Below are 17,717 nucleotides of genomic sequence, written 5' to 3' on the forward strand. Positions count from 1 at the left end.
CATTTGAAAATCCAATGTTAAAATTTGGTTACAATTCATTTTGCTGGTTGGTAAATACTTGTATTAAGTTTATTATTATACATGTACATGTAATTGCACATTGTCACACATGACTTAGAAGTAATGTTAAACTGTACTGTAAGTCGCCTTTTATTTGCAGGAACTTCATTTGCTTAATTATGCCAGACCTCTTTTTTTTGTGCAAAAATTTCATTCTTGCATATATTTTTATTATTAAAGATTAAATACAAGAGCCCAATGGGCCTTGAAGCTCACCTGAGCACTTTGGTTACAGAAAAGCAGAAATCATTCAGTATTGAAAAGTTAAAAATATATAAGTGGTCCTACCCTACCATGGAAGGGGCTGTGATTTGAACAAACTTGAATCTACACTAACTGTGGATGCTTCCATATTTTTATGACTAATCATGGCTTTAAAAGATTTTTACAGAGTTTCTTCTATATATATTCCTATGTAAAGTTTGATCTTCTATTGTAGCCCTACCTTGATCCAAGGGGTCAGATTACTATTAATCTACACAACCTGAGGATGCATTCATATTAATATGACCTATCATGGCTTTCGCTGTTCTTGAGATTTTCCCATTTATCCTTATGTAAAAATTTGGTGACCCATTGTGGTCCAACCCTAGCCTTGGCTGCATTATTTGAACAAACTTGAATCTACACTCTGTATTAATATGACTAATTGTGGCTTTGCTGCTCTTGAGAAGATTTTTAAAGATTCTTCCTTATATTCCTATGTACGACTTCGATTGCCCATTGTGACCTCACCGTAGCTAGGGTTCATAATTTGAAAAAACTTGAACCTACACTATGTAATGAAGCTTTCATATAAGTTTCATCTTTTCTGGCACAGTGGTTCTTGAGAAGAAGATTTTTAATAGATGCCATTAAATTTTCACTAATTCTTGATTATCTCCCTTTGAAAGAGGGTGCGGCCTTTCATTTGAACAAATTTGAATCCCCTTGACCCAAGGATGATTTGTGGCAAATTTGGTTGAAATGCCCAGCGGTTCTGAAGAAGATGTAAATGAGAAAAGTTTACAACAACTGTGATGATAGACAAATTTTGATATGAAAAGCTCATTTGAGCTCAGATGAACAAACTGTAACTAGTAATTTTGTCTTGTTTACAAATACCTATCTTGTGAAAACAGGGTTGCAAAAATTTGGTAATCTACAGTATTTTATTTAAATATGTAAAATACATTGAATGGGATACACTGTATTAGAAATCACCAGGCTCATTCATTAGCCATTTTCTAGATCTGTAGCTGACTCCTGGAGTTTCTGGTGCTTCATTTTGGTACTAAGTAATAGAAATACAGCTATTTAAAATTGCAGTAAAATGAATTGGTTCAAAGAAAACTTTATTATACTGTAAATAGAAACTTGAACATTTCCTAATAATTAAAAATTTTATCACAAAATATATCACATAACATCTCATTATTATAAAACATCCTCTATTTCTTGATGTTAGAGGTGATAGTTCTATTTTAGTCACTGTTCAATTCTTCTATTATGATTTAACAATATAAACAAGTATTGCATTTTAAGAGGAGGACAATACATTCCTTTCAGTTGAAATAGTTCATTTAAATATACATATACCATTCATTTCTGAGAACACTACAAATTTACCATTGCTTTTTTTCATAAATGGATATTATAGTTTAAGTGATATTTTTAAGTTCAAGGTCAGCATCACCGACGTAAAAGGTCAGAGGTCAAACACAGGAAGTTCCTCCTCCTCCTCATTTTCCTTGTCACTGTCCAGAAGTGTCGGATCAATGTGGGGAAGTTCTCTCCGCCGCTTAGACTTATTTCTCGAGGCCTCATCTGTCGTTTCAAAGGAACTTAATATGATAGGACTCTCACTGACCAAAGATTCATCTGAAATATATTTCATAAGTCCTTTGAAAAAATCTTAATAAGGAAAAAACAAATATTTCAAACAAATGTACATGTATTCACAGAAAGAATTCAGTATTCGTGTATCTAAGTAGCCCAGTAGTTTGAAGATTTGCATGATAAACTGAATCAGGAGGATTTTTCTCTTTAATCTTTATTTAAGATTTAAATATCAAACATTGCATACTGATTTAATGCTTTCAAATCATTGCATTACAAGATGTGGTATATACCTCCTAAAATCTTAAAAATTTAAGAGATGCCTGTTGTGTCCAATGTTTACTGATTTCTTTATACCTGTTTGTCCTGTCAGTGACATTGGAGGACTTTCCTCCTCTTCCTCATCCTGTTTCCTTTTTCTTTTTCCTCCCTTTGGTTGCCTATAAGTGCTGGAGGAAGACCCTTGAGAGAATCTGTCTAACAGAGAACTCAAACTGTGACTAGCCTCTTCAGAATTCTGCATCCCATCTTTGCGAGCTACAATAATATGTAACAATACAGATTACCAAGAAAAAATATATAACTCATCCTTAAAAGCACTAATTAGCTCTAGTGTTTTATAATTGGACAAGGTAAAATGAATCAATATTTAAAATTTTAAGACATTATTTTATCACTTTATATAAGGAAACCATATTTAAAAATGTGTATAAATGGGGGGGAGGGCTTGAGAATCTGAATTGATTGCAAATTTTGAAACCAATTTCCATCATTCAGACAGAATAATTATTAACCAGTTAACAATATCCATGTCTAAATAATAAAGTCTGAGTCTTTCAATGTGTAATTGCTCCTAACCTCTACACATGGAAATGACTCTTCCCCAGAGTGAGTTTTTCTCCAGATTGTTTAAATGTCCCACAATAAAAAGATGATGCCTGGCTCTAGTCAAAGCAACATTAGTCCTCCTGTAAATTATAATGAATAATATTAATGAAAATGAACAAAACTATCTAAGATTTGGTATATAATGAACAAAGTTGTATTATATAAAGCCTGTGTGGTTGTACATATACTTGTGGTTGTCTATAAAGCCTGTGTGGTTGTACATATACTTGTGGTTGTCTATGAAGCCTGTGTGGTTGTACATATACTTGTGGTTGTCTATAAAGCCTGTGTGGTTGTACATATACTTGTGGTTGTCTTTAAAGCCTGTGTGGTTGTACATATACTTGTGGTTGTCTATAAAGCCTGTGTGGTTGTACATATACTTGTGGTTGTCTATAAAGCTTGTGTGGTTGTACACTTACTTGTGGTTGTCTATAAAGCCTGTGTGGTTGTACACCTACTTGTAGCTCATAAAGTCTGTGTGGTGTACACTTGCTTCCGATTGTCTGTAAAGCCTGTATTGTTGTACACCTATTTCTGATTGTCTATAAAGCCTGTGTTGTTATACACTTACTTTTGATTGTCTATAAAGCCTGTGTTGTTGGTGCGTACACAAGAAAGGATAATGATATTCCTTTCACCACCCTGGAATGCATCTACAGTTGAAACAAGGATGGACTTTGTTTCATTCTGACTGCAGTTTCTTTTTGAAAGAGAAAAATTTAATTGAAATAAGTTAAAACACAACATTTCTGACCTTGATAGCTGAAGAGATTTGCCATATAATCTCATAATCCCCCCCCCCCCCCCCAAAAAAAAATCTTGGAAAAATTTATCCTATACTTTAAGTAGAAAACTATCTAAATGTCCATAAAATTTTAAAGTAAAAACATGTATACACTGCAGACTTTATTAGAGTTCTGAATCTGTGGTATTTATACTGTTAGAAAAGTCAGCCCTTATATCCAAAATGAAATAGTGTGTTACTCATTTTGCAATCATTTCAAACCTTCTTATTATCTAAATAAGTCAAAAATGAATTAATTAAACACTTTATCTGCATCCCCCCCCCCCCCCACTTTGTAAACAGTAGTGGTAAATGTCAGGTACCTTTTGTTGAAAATGAAATACCCAGTACACATTGATTAACTCAATATTTAAACTTTTATAGGATAGGACATTTTTTTGAGATCCAAAAACATTTTGTTTTAGTTAGAGAGGGTCCTTAGTACTTTAAAAAGGCCCCTTAATACTTTAAAACATGGATGTAGTAAATAATTTGGTCAAAAGATCCATAAAAATATTCATTATAATGTGATGTCTTCAAATATGTAGGTCACAAGCCAAATTTGAGAGAAATTAACAGCACTGAAGGGGAATTAACTCTTATAACTACCGGTAACATAGAATGAGATTCTCCGCATACTTTTTCATTCATGTTGTTTTAAGGACATTGGCAAGGTTCCTGGTTATCGTATAAAATTTTTCAAGAACTCTTTAGTAGGTTTAATTGTACTAAACAGGCTATATTCTGGATTGATTAACCTACCAAGCCAGCCTTCTTTTTTAGAATTTGTCTAATCAGTGTTTTTGCAATTCTCAGTGCATTTCCTATGTAAAATGTTGATAAAAGGGACCCACATAATTTTTTACCATAATATTTCTCCAAAAACCACTTATTTCATATAGTTTTTGTATTACATGTATATACATTATTGTATCTTCATTTCCTATGACTTCTAGATATTTTGGCTGAAAACGTGTATATAGAAACAATACAAGGACATACCGGCACCGATCTTTATTTTTGAGTTACTTCCCTTAACAGCTATAATTACATATTATCCATAATGGTCAAGAGAGTCAGACTGGTTGATTATTCTATCATGTAATTGACTGAATTGATTGAAACACATTGTCATAAAAATATTGGCATGGATTTATTTTAATTTTTATTCGTAGTTAATAAATGCTGCCTCCTTCATACAACCTAGGAACTGATCTCAGTCGGTCTACCTTTCAGCATAATTTATGTCACATCTTTGCCCTTTCCAGCATACTGAGTATAACTATAGTAAATGACGACCTGTTGACTCTTTGTCCCCCTGAATACAATGTACAACAAAGCCATTACTACTTTTCTTTCTTACACATGCTTTTGTTTACCTCTGTAACATAACGCTTTATTCGTTTTCACCGCTTAGAGAATTCTACACGGGAGATCACTCACAATCCCCTTTTCATAAATGAAAAACCCATGTATTAAACCTTTTTTCTCCGGAAAACCCTGACTTGCCAATGTCCTTAAGCTCATTTTATAAGCATTATTTACATGTAAGTTGCATATATATACCAAAAGTAGCAAATATCTCTCTATTATACATCAAATACCTTAAGATATGAAAATGAACATTTCAATTTCTATTAGATAACTTGAAATATCCAGAAACTGAAAGTTTTCACTTGCATAAATAAATAAAATATGTATTAAAAAAATTGACCATTATGACAGAATTCAAAGTGCGTTAAGGCTAATTATATCAATGTCTTAAAATAGATATATACTGTAAATCTGGAAATTTTTACGTCAATTTATTTTTGCGAATCTGGGTCTAAAAGGTGTTGATTAATTTTTACGTTTTAAAATTTTGCGAATTGTCATTGGCGCTAAAAATAAAAAGCTCTTAAAATTTTCATAACGTACACTTTATAAGTTACAGATGTGCATACAATGAATTATGCATGTACATACAATCACATTTCTTTCGTCGGGGTTTCATTATACACGAGAGTAAGTTCTTCGTTAATATCTGTTGTGCTAAGAATTTGTTGTTAGATAAAATAACTGGCCTTTCTTTCTTAGAGAAATAATTTAAAAGAGACATACTGCCAGTCAAACAATCGGACGATATTGAATGTAGTTAATGCAAGGATTATCACGGGTAATTAGCTTGTAGTATGAACAGATGTTCACCGGGTTAAAAAAGACACCAGCTGTCAGAAAATTTTTTGTTTACATTTTTTGTTGTTGATTTATTTTTAAGAAAAATATTTTTGCGAATGCAATGCACACACAAATTTGCTGAAAATCTATCTACAGTAAAAATTTCCAGATCTACGGTATTCAACCAGTCAAAATTCAACTTTAAGAATGGCTTATAAAAGAGTTTGAAGTATAATTGTAAATAAAGTCTACCTGCTGGTGCCTAGCTTGGCTATGATGCCATACATTTGGGATTTGTAGAGTGTGATCACCCCAATAGATGTTGAATCTACCCCGGCACTAATTAAAGCCTCTATCATAAATGCCACAAAATCTGCCTCCTTTTCATTTGAGAAACTTCCACTGGAGTCACTACTTTCTTGTCCATTAGAAACATCATAAAAACAAAGTGTGGGCAAGATATCCTAGGAGGAATTATCAAAGTTTATTCATCAGAATCACAAGCATATTGAAATATCACAAAATGTTAGTATCTAACTACAGGTAACTCTTGATAGCTCGAACTTCGATCTCTCGAAGTTCTTGATCGCTCGAAGTGAGTCTCCGGTCCCGAATTTTTCCCCTATATAACTAACCAAATTTACTCTTGATTTCTCGAACTCTTGATCTCTCGAAACCCTTGATCCCTCGAAGTCAAAATGCGGTCCCGTTATGCATATTCTATTGGAATTTACCCTCGATACCTCGAAGTGGCTTTGTGTATACAAGGTTATATAATTAGCACCTTTACCTGGACATCTAAATGGCCCCAAGCAGAAGTCGCGGGTCTCGAGGAACGAGATGTTTATTCAGGTAACACTTATGCTGCGAGGTGATAATTGGTTTATGATTAATCATATTTAGCCTATATGCTGTTTAAATATTCATCAACAACTGTCTTACGATAATTTAGAGACGCAGTGTAGTGAAAAGTAGTAGTCGGTTAAAAGACGAAATACTAATTTAATTTTTATTTCGAGTCAGTGTCAAAGTTAAACGAAATATGAAAAAGCAGAAACAGCCTCAATGTCAATGCGACGAGTATTATTAGACAAATACAGAATTGCATTCAATGATCATGTTTGGAATAGTCAATGCTATGTACGACGCTGTAAAATGTCGTTTTTATGTAATGAATGTGTTGTATGATGTCCATATTATAAAGAATAAATAAATATATATGAAATGACAATATACATTTTTTGCTTTACTCATTTTAATGAAATATTCATCTAAATTATGAAAAAATATCGTTGTTTTATAAAGACCACATGTAAGAGGTTAGCACTGCATGAAAATCATTACATCCGGTAAGACTAATTTTAAAACCTGTCAACAAACCCTGAAAATTCTGGACTCTTGAAAACTCGAACTCTTGATCTCTCGAAATTTTTCCTCGGTCCCACGGACTTCGAGGTATCGAGAGTTACCTGTATATTACAGTCTAATTTGCCTTTACCAAAACAGGTGCCCTGTCTGTGGCCTCAATACCATCCAGCAGCTGACCTTGATAAAACAAAGTGTTGGCAAGGTTGCTAATGACTGGGTGACATCTATATTGTGTTCTCAGCAGAGTAGGAATGTGGCCCTGCAGTAGAAAATATCCATGTTTAAAAATCCACTTATAACTACTGTTTCTCAGCAGCAAGACCTGAATTAGACTAAGACTAACAGTAATCAGAAATTGGTTCAAGTTCTACAGAGACAATCCTACCATTTTGATGAGTCTGTCAAACATTGTCTGCTCCAGTCCCTCTGAGTGGCTGGCCTCTGAACCTTGAATTGTCGGATCTAATTGCTACAAATTAAAATATTATACATGTATGTCAAACCTCTACTAATTCTGCTTGTGAATCCTCCAATGAGGAACAGGGATCTTTGTCAATAGACTTTCTTATTCAATAATTTAGTGTATGATAAGTGAGGAAAACGAAGACATGAGGACATACCTTAGGATCTCCTACAAGCACCAACTTCTCACAAGCACACTTAGACATAGGAAATAGAGATGCTGGCTCTGTCATCTGACTGCACTCATCTAATATAACCACCTGTCAAAAATTCCAGACATCCATGAATCCGTTATTTATTTTCTGAGATTTTACTCTCTACACTGTAGTCTTTAATTTGGCTAACATAATAAAAAGAAATGCAACAATGACATTTGCTTACTGGAAACTTTAAGTCTTTGAGACTGGGAGCAACACATGAAGCACAAGTGACCCCAACAACAGCAACACTGCCAAGCTTCTGAAATATTGAAAAAAGACGACTAGTTTGTTAATTTGTTTTTTTAAGATGATAGTTGAAAAATTTACTGTATTAAAGAAACACTTGACTTGTTACTACTGACAAAAAAGAAAAAAACACATGCACACAGACATATCAAACTTGAAAGAAATCAGTGACTGTGTAACTTATAAAAGTAGCAGTGACTATTAATTTTTAGAGTAACTTGCTTCTTTCATATTTCTAACATTACACAACTGAGTTATATGTATTTGTTAAAACTTCTGAAGACAAAAGAACAGATTTCAAATGCATAATAAAAGAAATCAATGTTAATAATTGCTGTTTGTGGCTTTTAAACTTACCTTCTTATTTTCACCAAGTTTATGTTTCTCTATACTTTGACGCACATTGCTAAAAATACAAGTACAGTATTAAACAGATTTACAGATACCAGTATAAGTAAAACTTTTAAAATCACTTAATAATAATATAATAAACACTAGTTAAATTGATTCCATCATCATTAGCCACAGGTTCTGATCTGATTGGAAATCTTTGTGAATGAAGATAGAATGTCAAATACACAAAAATTTTCATGTGCATGCATATATACATGAATTACTTTAAATCAACACAAAAAATCAAGTTTATCTTGGTTTCACAAGTGAGTACAATAGTAATATCAGATATAAATCTTGTTAAGTATGGATCTTTAAAATCACTTTAATCATTGCTTAATTATTACAATATGTTTAAACAAGAATCATTTATATATGTAAGCTTTTTTCAGACTCTGACTAGAGTGACACGTACTGTTTCTCTGAGGGACTGAGATCACCACTTCTCATCATTTCCTGTAGATCTTTAAGCTCCTGGCTTTCTGTACCAGTGGCATGTACACTACAACACAATACATAATCAACAGCCAGTAATAATGTACATTACAACATAATCTTATGAACAGCCAGTAATAATGGCTACAATACATCTCTGCACAAGTGATTTTTATATACCGTATCAGTGGAAATTTTAGCGAGACATAAATTTAGCTATTTACATGTATCATTAAATAATGGTAACTAATTTTTAGTGAGAATCAATTTTAATGATTTTAAAGTGCCTATTAAAGAAGCTATTACAAATAAAACGCAATTTATTTTTAGCGATATTCAATTTTAGCAATCTCTACACCCTCGCTAATAATGCCAAAATTAAATCCTTGCTAAAAATTCTGTTTATACAGTATCTAATAGAAGGAGGCAACATATAAGTCACTTTCTTTTCTTGAAAATACCACAACAGAACAACACTATACAATTATTGACCTTTGATGAGGTCTACACAAGACTATATGGACCTGGTCAGGTATTGGTTGACCGAGGCCGAAGGCCAAGGTTAACCAATACCTGGCCAAGTCTGTATAGTCACAAGTAGACCAAATTCAAAAGTCAATAACCATTTCATTAAATAATCAGGAATTTTACCACGTTTTTGACACTAGTTCTTGTCTCTAACAAATACAAACACTTATAATATTTACATTCAGTGTCATTTTCTTTATGAAATCCATTGTAAACCTACAACATTCAATACCCTATAACACACGTGAAACCTTGTCACTGCATGGTAGAATACAGTTTAAAATCTGTTTAAAAGTGGAAAACTATATTATAAAACAATAAACATTCAACCATTAACTAATAAAGGAGTTTAGTCTTTGTGGTACTGGCATCTGTCATATTTACCATACCAACGACACATGCTTTAAAACATACAGTTTGATTGGTCAAAAAAAAAGGTAAGCCAATTTATGGTTGGTCAGAAGGGAAAACCCAAATAAACCTCTCAGAACTTCATTTTGAGGTGAACTCACTCTGAAGTACACCTCAGGAAAGGGAATCTAGACCAATCAGAGAGAATCAAAATTCCTGATCATTTAATAAACTCATTTACAGACTAACCTGTAAGGTAACACTGGTTTAGCAATTTTCTTCATGCTCCCCACTCTAATAAAGTCTTCAAAGCCAATATCCAGTAATCTATAATGAATAAAATTTGTGTCTATGTAAAACCATATGTACAATAACTGTACTAAGTAAATGCGATTGAATTTGCAGATGTATAATTTTGCTTACTTTTCCCATGGCACATTATTGCATGTGTTTGAATTCACTCAGTAACAAATTACTCTTCATTATATATACTCGTGTTTGAATTGTTACATAGATCTATACTTTAAAAGTCGAACATTTCTAGTGTTTAACTGAGCTGTCCAAACGAATTCCATGTTGGACTTGGTGAGATGTTGAACCACTCTTTTTTTTTTAACATCACACTATTCCTGAGCATAGGTGGGGTCAGCTATATATAATTTGCATTTGTTGATGTTCAACAATTACAGAACAGATTGATTAAAATCTGCAGTGGGGTATAGGAAATTGACATCAAGATTTTCATCTTAAAATTGCAAACAAGGAAGCCAGCACAAAATATGTCCTTATTTAAAGTAAAAGGTATAACAAAACATGTATGGATTTGGTTCTCAAGCAGAATGTGTTTTGTCAAACCCTTGAACCAAACTGTTGCCTTCTGCCTACAAGTTTCAAGGAAACATTTTTGGTTCTTGAGTCAAACAAAATGTATGTTGTCCTCAAAGCCAGTCAATAAATGTACAATGTTCCTAAAACTTCTTAACTTTTCTAAGACATTTCTTAATATATCTATAAATATTGGTATATATGAACAGTATTTTCCTGCAGTTACTTTGCATTAACTGAAATTGTAATTGTAATAGATTTCTCTTCGAGAGAAATATCATGCAGTCTAAACCTCTCCAAGATAACCAATACCATATGCACCACATTTTCAATAACACCTACCCCATGAGAACCCTGTCCACAGCCACATTTGTGATAGAGGAAATGACACCTACCCCATGAGAACCCTGTCCACAGCCACATTTGTGATAGAGGAAATGACACCTATCCCATGAGAACCCTGTCCACAGCCACATTTGTGATAGAGGAAATGACACCTACCCCATGAGAACCCTGTCCACAGCCACATTTGTGATGGAGGAAATGACACCTACCCCATGAGAACCCTGTCCACAGCAACATTTATGATAGAGGAAATGACACCTACCCCATGAGAACCCTGTCCACAACCACATTTGTGATGGAGGAAATGACACCTACCCAATGAGAACCCAGTCCACAACCACATTTGTGGTGGAGGAAATGACACCTACCCCATGAGAACCCTGTCCAAAGCCACATTTTGATGGAGGAAATGACACCTACCCCATGAGAACCCTGTCCACAGCCACATTTGTGATGGAGGAAATGACACCTACCCCATGAGAACCCTGTCCACAGCCACATTTGTGGTGGAGGAAATGACACCTACCCCATGAGAACCCTGTCCACAGCCACATCTGTGATGGAGGAAATGACACCTACCCCATTAGAACCGTCCACAGCCACATTTGTGGTGGAGGAAATGACACCTACCCCATGAGAACCCTGTCCACTGCCACATTTGTGGTGGAGGAAATGAGGCCTACCCAATGAGAACCCTGTCCACAACCCCATTTGTGGTGGAGGAAATGACACCTACCCCATGAGAATCCTGTCCACAGCCACATTTGTGGTGGAGGAAATGACACCTACCCCATGAGAACCCTGTCCACAGCCACATTTGTGGTGGAGGAAATGACACCTACCCCATGAGAACCCTGTCCACAGCCACATTAGTGATGGTGGAAATGACACCTACCCCATGAGAACCCTGTCCACAGCCACATTTGTGATGGAGGAAATGACACCTACCCCATGAGAACCCTGTCCACAGCCACATTTGTGGTGGAGGAGATGAGGATCTTCCAAGGGTAAGGTAGTCCTGGGGTGTAGCTTCCATTCACTTCAAACACCCTCACTAGGAATCTTACCATAACAGACAACAGAAAGCTCTTCCCGGCACCGAACACTCCTACAACAAACCCTTAATAGTTGTCACAGTGAAAAGTCACTAGTATAACTTCTTTTGTATAGGAAAAGGCCCACAACTATACACTGAGTTACTATCCAATTTGTTAAAACAGCATTATCTTTACATTTTATAATTCTTGTCACACAAAAACATGTAGCTTGTATTTTGTGTTCAGTACAACTCAGATGTGATGTCACAGTGATAAACTGTTTTTGAAATAGGTAACTTTTACTTTCATGTGCTAGAACAATTTAAATATTACGTTAAACAATCTTGTTTTGCTGCGTACACAAAATGAGTACATAAATTTTCATTGCTTTATAAAGCACATTATGTAAAATATATGCATATCTACTAGGTGACATAAAATAAAAGTAATCCCTTAATTGATACCAGATATTTGGTCCAAAATAATAGTGTGTAACTCTTGACCAAGTGAACTGTTACCAGAGATATAAATCAGTGCTATATTAAAAATGATCCAATGTTAAAATTGTTTATGGTATATTTATGATGAAAACAATCATAAAAAAGTACATTGTAGTTACTGTGTCCATCTGTAAAATCAAGGTGAAATAAAATATCTATAAGTGAATATCAAGGTGAAATGAAATATCTATGGGTAAATTTATGTGAACTCATCCTCTCCATACCATGTATAAGAAGAAGGGAGGACACTTCACTGTGACTGTCCTCACAAAACATGGCTGCCAGTCTCCTTAATGCTGAACCCTGGTCCATGTTCAGAGAGTAGGTCATCATAAACTCAGTAACCAACTCATTCTGGAAAACAAAATAAGCATTAAATCTCTCTGAGTGTGCCTAACAAAGAGATTCTGGAACATTAAATAACCAAGTTATGACATGTGATGAAAAACAAGATCTTTTGAAGTACTAGAATCCATTCAGAGGAGAGCACATTTTTCTACCATCAATTTGCGAGTCTCCAGCCTCAAAATTTATTTCAAAATTTTTTGTAAATAAATACTTCTGCATCAAATCATTAACCAATTTAATGGAAATACTTTACAAAACTCCTATCAACAGTATAACATTGAGCACTTCTTAAAAACATTACCATTGCATATACAGGGACATGAATGTTAGAGGTTGATTTGCCCTGATTTAGTCTGGGAGGCTGGAATCTCTTGTGTGCCTTAGAAGCATCAGCACTGTCCCTAAATAAAACACAATACATAAATATTAAAGGAAGAATTTATCATTAACAATATGATACAAGTTGTTTCACATTCAAAGTAATTCCTTTATTTACTATGCCACTTACACACTGAGAAGTTGGCTGAGTATGGGCAGACAACTCTGTTGTACATTGTCCTGTATGTTGTCAAGGTAACTAAGCTCAGAACTGACATTTCCAGCTAACACAGCATGACAAGGAGCTGCAACAAATCACGGGAAATAGTAGAAAGACAGGCAAGAAATAATTTGGCATTTTTTTAAGCATTGTGTAGGAGGTTTGTTGTTCAGATTCAAGGTTTGTCAAGTAGCATTTAATTTACATACATGTACAGTCAAACCTTAATATATCAAACACAGCTCTCAAAAATGTTCAAAATATGCATGTATAAGAGTTTCATGTTCATAATAAGATTAGGAACAAAGACTACTATGGCATATCATGTTCAAGATACTGAAGCTCAACTGCAGTTCAAATATCATGGCAGTGGCTAAAATTGTAAACAGACAAATCAAAATTTCCTGGAATCTAGAAGATTTTTTAAAAATCTAGACTACTTTATAAACTATTTAATTTGCATGGATGTTATTCTTTGTTTGAATTTTTTATAATGATCAATTAAACAAAAGTATTCATAAAATTACAAAAACCTTCATTCTTCCAATTAGAGGGTGAGAACTTGGACACTGGCTCAATCTCCACTTCATTCCCTGATGTTGGTCCATAGTATGTGCTTTTGGCCAGAAAGGTACAAGTAGAATCAAAATTCAGATCTCTAGATACTATCCATAAATCATCTGAAATATAATATGCAATCAACTAAAGAAATTCATTTGATTAAAACAAATTAAGATTTAACTGTGATAATGTTTCAGATGAGGTCAAATTTTAATTCTCAGTTAGGGCATTTAAAATAATGTAACTGAAATGCTTTTCAAGTTTCGACGATTCTCATTTTTCTAACCTTTGGAGAACAGTGTTGAGGAATCTTTTCTGGATAATCGAATGAAGTATTTTCTTTGCATTTTATTTTCCCTCTGGTACTTCTGTTTTGCCCATGGCTGAAGTGAAATTGAATATAGATGCATTTTTTTCGAATTCAGTAAAAAATAATGGATTGTCTACTGATTACCAAGAGACTTACATTTTTGAAGTGGGCCAGAATGCTTTCCATTGACTTCTGCAGGTATTGGCACTGACAATAGAACATGATATGGTGCTGACGGAAATATGATGTCACACTGGCAGCATCTGTCAATCTTACCTTAGCTCCACCCATATGATGTAGCCCTACATTTCCACTGGAGTCAGCCCACTGGAAAAACTGTATTACAAAATATGATAAACATGTACATGTATAACTACATTAGATACTTTAATACATGATGGTACAATGGTGGTACAATGATAAATACTTTTTCTGGGTCTATTGTTTCTCAGAATAGATTATATACAGTATTCAGTGTACCTTACACCTCTGACTGACTGGGTTGGTACAGGAGTAGAAATATCTTCCTTTATTGGGTCCCTCCTTCCTGACTTGGATCAGTTTGGAGGAGACCCCACAGTGACAGGGGGGTAATGGGGGTCCTGTATCCCTAGACTGACTGCTCTGAGTGTTCTTCACTGAAATCAAGATTCATAAAAAATCTTAATATTGGTTATTGCTAAGAAGCTAGTGAAACATTATTTCATCAACTTTAATTTTTTTTGAGATATAAATGTGAAATGAGAGATGTAAACAACAAATACCTGGAAATGTTAAACTTGTGGTATCTGTTTTTGACAAAACCTGATGATACTGCTTTGACAGATCAAACAAAATGATGTTCAAGTGCTCTGAAACCAAAGGAAGAATATTTTACATTTTCATTAACTTTAATAATCAAGAAAAGAACAAATAAATAAATTGTGGTAAAGTAGAGGTACAGATATGATCTAGTTGACATTGGGGCCTATTCATATTGATATAAATGATTTAAGTGCCTACTTGCACTGACCTCTGGGAGCTACTGATGAGGACCCCCAGTTGTATCCATATTGATCTGTAAGAGTTGTTAAGAGGACCTATTGCCAAATTGTATCTGTACTGAACTGTAAGAGTTGTTAAGAGGACCTATTGCCCAGTTGTATCTGTATAGATCTGTAAGAGTTGATATGAGGACTAATTGCCCAGTTGTATCCGTATTGATCTGTAAGAGTTGTTAAAAAGACCTATTGTCCAGTTGTATTTGTATTGATCTGTAAGAGTTGATAAGAGGACCTATATCCCAGTTGTATCTGTATTGATCTGTAAGAGTTGCTAGGAGGACCTATTGCCCAGTTGTATCTGTATTGATCTGTAAGAGTTGATATGAGGACCTATTGTCCAGTTGTATCTGTATTGATCTGTAAGAGTTGATATGAGGACCTATTGTCCAGTTGTAGCTGTATTGATCTGTAAAAGTTGATATGAGGACTTACTGCCCAGTTGTAGCTGTATTGATATGAGGACCTATTGTACTGAGATCTGATTTGTGACCTCTGTGACCTGAGAAGACAACTTATTTGTACACTTTCAATCTATTTGTATTGACTTCTGAGGATAGACATAGACTGTTTTTACTTCTCAACACAGATATGAGGACATGTATGTTGACCTTCACTTAGAGAGCAGGCCTGTTTGTGATGACACTATACAATTGTGTGTACACTGTATTAACACATGATGACCTGTTTGTTCCGACCTTTGAGAAGAAATATGCAGACATGTTTACAGGTTATACTTTCTAGAAAGATGATACCAATACCTTTTGTACTGAATTTTGAAGGCAAATATGAGGAATTGTGGGTACTATCCACTGAAAGGCTGAAACAAAGAGCTGTTTGATAATGTACTGACCTCTGAGAGCAGACATGAGGACCTGTTTGTATTGTAGAGGAGAGGAGAACATGGTTGGTATGACAATCTTCCTGACTGGCGTGGGGTTGTTTTCTACCTCTGACAGACTGGCAAACTGAAGGTCATCCCATAAACTTCTCTGTAAGATAAGAGGATTTTAATGACTGAACAGTTCTTAAAGCATATAAACATTTTTTTTTTCCCTAGGCTAAAGAAAACTTCACAAACCTTTGTTCCAATTAAGATGTTTGGTGAGGAGGTAGAATTGATTATTGGAGGATTAAACCTCTTCTCACGGTTGATCTGTATCATAGAATCTGCTGAACTGTCTGTCTGTGGCACTCTCTGGCCAATAGGGGAGTTAACTTCAGAACTGGCTTTGGAGTTTGCACCAGCAAGTACTTTCTGATTGGTGGGTTTAGTGAGTACTATGTCTCCAGACTTGGGGGACTGGCTGGCTGGAGAATTATACATGTATTTGTAAGACTTCTGCTCTGGGGATTCATACAGACTTGGGGAGGAACCTAGACATATAAGGTCAAGGTTAGGGGAAATTCCTACACACTGATTGGTGGAGTTTGTGAAGTTCTGATGATGTGAGGAATAACCTTTCTGCATGACATCTAAACTAGAAGAATCTGTGCTGTGGTTTGATGTATCACAATTTTCCACATTTCTTTGTGTTATGACCTTCTTGGCAGTGGATTGATTACTTTCCAAAAATATACTGTCATTATTATCACCATTAGATGAATGTTGCTCACCATTAGATGAATGTTGCCTGCCTTTAAAGCAGAACTTCCGACTTTTTCTAATACCCACTGTACCATTACAAAATGTGAGAGTATCGGCATTTTCTCTCTGTGCCGGTGTATTCAATGCAGTGCTCCTGCGAGAGCTCATTTTAGAAGTTTGATTAGATGCAGCTGTCATATGATTTGTGTCCACATTATTATTACGTCTTTGTGACTCTGAATTTATCTTTCCCGAAGATGTATTGAAGTCATAAGAACAGTTCAAATAATCCAAGTCTTCCTCATCATCTACAGATATAAATTTCCCCCACTTTGACGCAACAGATTCTGCATTATCTACAGGATTTCCTTCCACACCCCCTGTGTTAAAGTTCTCAGGATTGGTATCTAACTCTTGTCCTGAAGAATTCACTGAACCATACTCTGTATCTCTGACAGAATATGACTGCGAATCTTGACATTGATCTTTAAATGGCTGACTCCTCAGGCCTATCTTAGGTTGGTCCCTTGCTGATCCCACATCAGGAGAAAACATCTTCCTGGGTCTTCCATACACATTGTCTTTACAGATCTCTTCATCCTGTGAATTAAAAACTGTGACAGATTCTGCTGTAACAAAGCTGTTGTTTTTACTTATATTGTTCAGCACCTCTTCTTCTGTTTCCAGCAGTGTATCAGGACTGTTGTATGACATCTGATGACCTAATCTTGTTGTGGATTCTACGTTCCTGATGGAATTATTTCCAAAGTTGTTGTGATTTGAATATTTTCTTTTCACATAAGAGGGTTTGGCACTATTCACTGAACTACCCACTTGTGATAAATTCTGTAACAGAATTTTTTTTATTTGATATTCACATATTTTACTAACAAGAACTGAATAATTATATACAAGAGATGTTTGTGAAACAC

General features: G+C 34.8%; 1 protein-coding gene across 1 annotated transcript; it reads right to left on the bottom strand.

The window, feature by feature from the left end:
- Nucleotides 1–1,377: 1,377 nt before the first annotated feature.
- Nucleotides 1,378–17,607, bottom strand: LOC133204503 (protein ZGRF1-like). Its single transcript, XM_061340252.1, has 23 exons — nucleotides 16,279–17,607; nucleotides 16,051–16,189; nucleotides 14,922–15,008; nucleotides 14,638–14,795; nucleotides 14,314–14,493; nucleotides 14,134–14,230; nucleotides 13,820–13,966; nucleotides 13,257–13,371; nucleotides 13,050–13,149; nucleotides 12,625–12,754; nucleotides 11,812–11,971; nucleotides 9,943–10,020; nucleotides 8,795–8,881; nucleotides 8,344–8,392; nucleotides 7,922–7,999; nucleotides 7,699–7,800; nucleotides 7,464–7,547; nucleotides 7,209–7,337; nucleotides 5,963–6,174; nucleotides 3,341–3,469; nucleotides 2,737–2,846; nucleotides 2,236–2,355; nucleotides 1,378–1,920 (listed from the first exon to the last, which is right to left on the bottom strand). The coding sequence occupies exons 1-23, from the start codon at nucleotides 17,497–17,499 to the stop codon at nucleotides 1,748–1,750; spliced, it is 3,885 nt and encodes a 1,294-aa protein (XP_061196236.1). The 5' UTR covers nucleotides 17,500–17,607; the 3' UTR covers nucleotides 1,378–1,747.
- Nucleotides 17,608–17,717: the final 110 nt, after the last annotated feature.

This window comes from Saccostrea echinata, unplaced genomic scaffold, assembly GCF_033153115.1.
Source record: "Saccostrea echinata isolate AGI-Se365-2 ecotype Australia unplaced genomic scaffold, CSIRO_AGI_Sech_v1 ptg000053l, whole genome shotgun sequence".
Classification (NCBI taxonomy): Eukaryota; Metazoa; Mollusca; class Bivalvia; order Ostreida; family Ostreidae; genus Saccostrea; species Saccostrea echinata.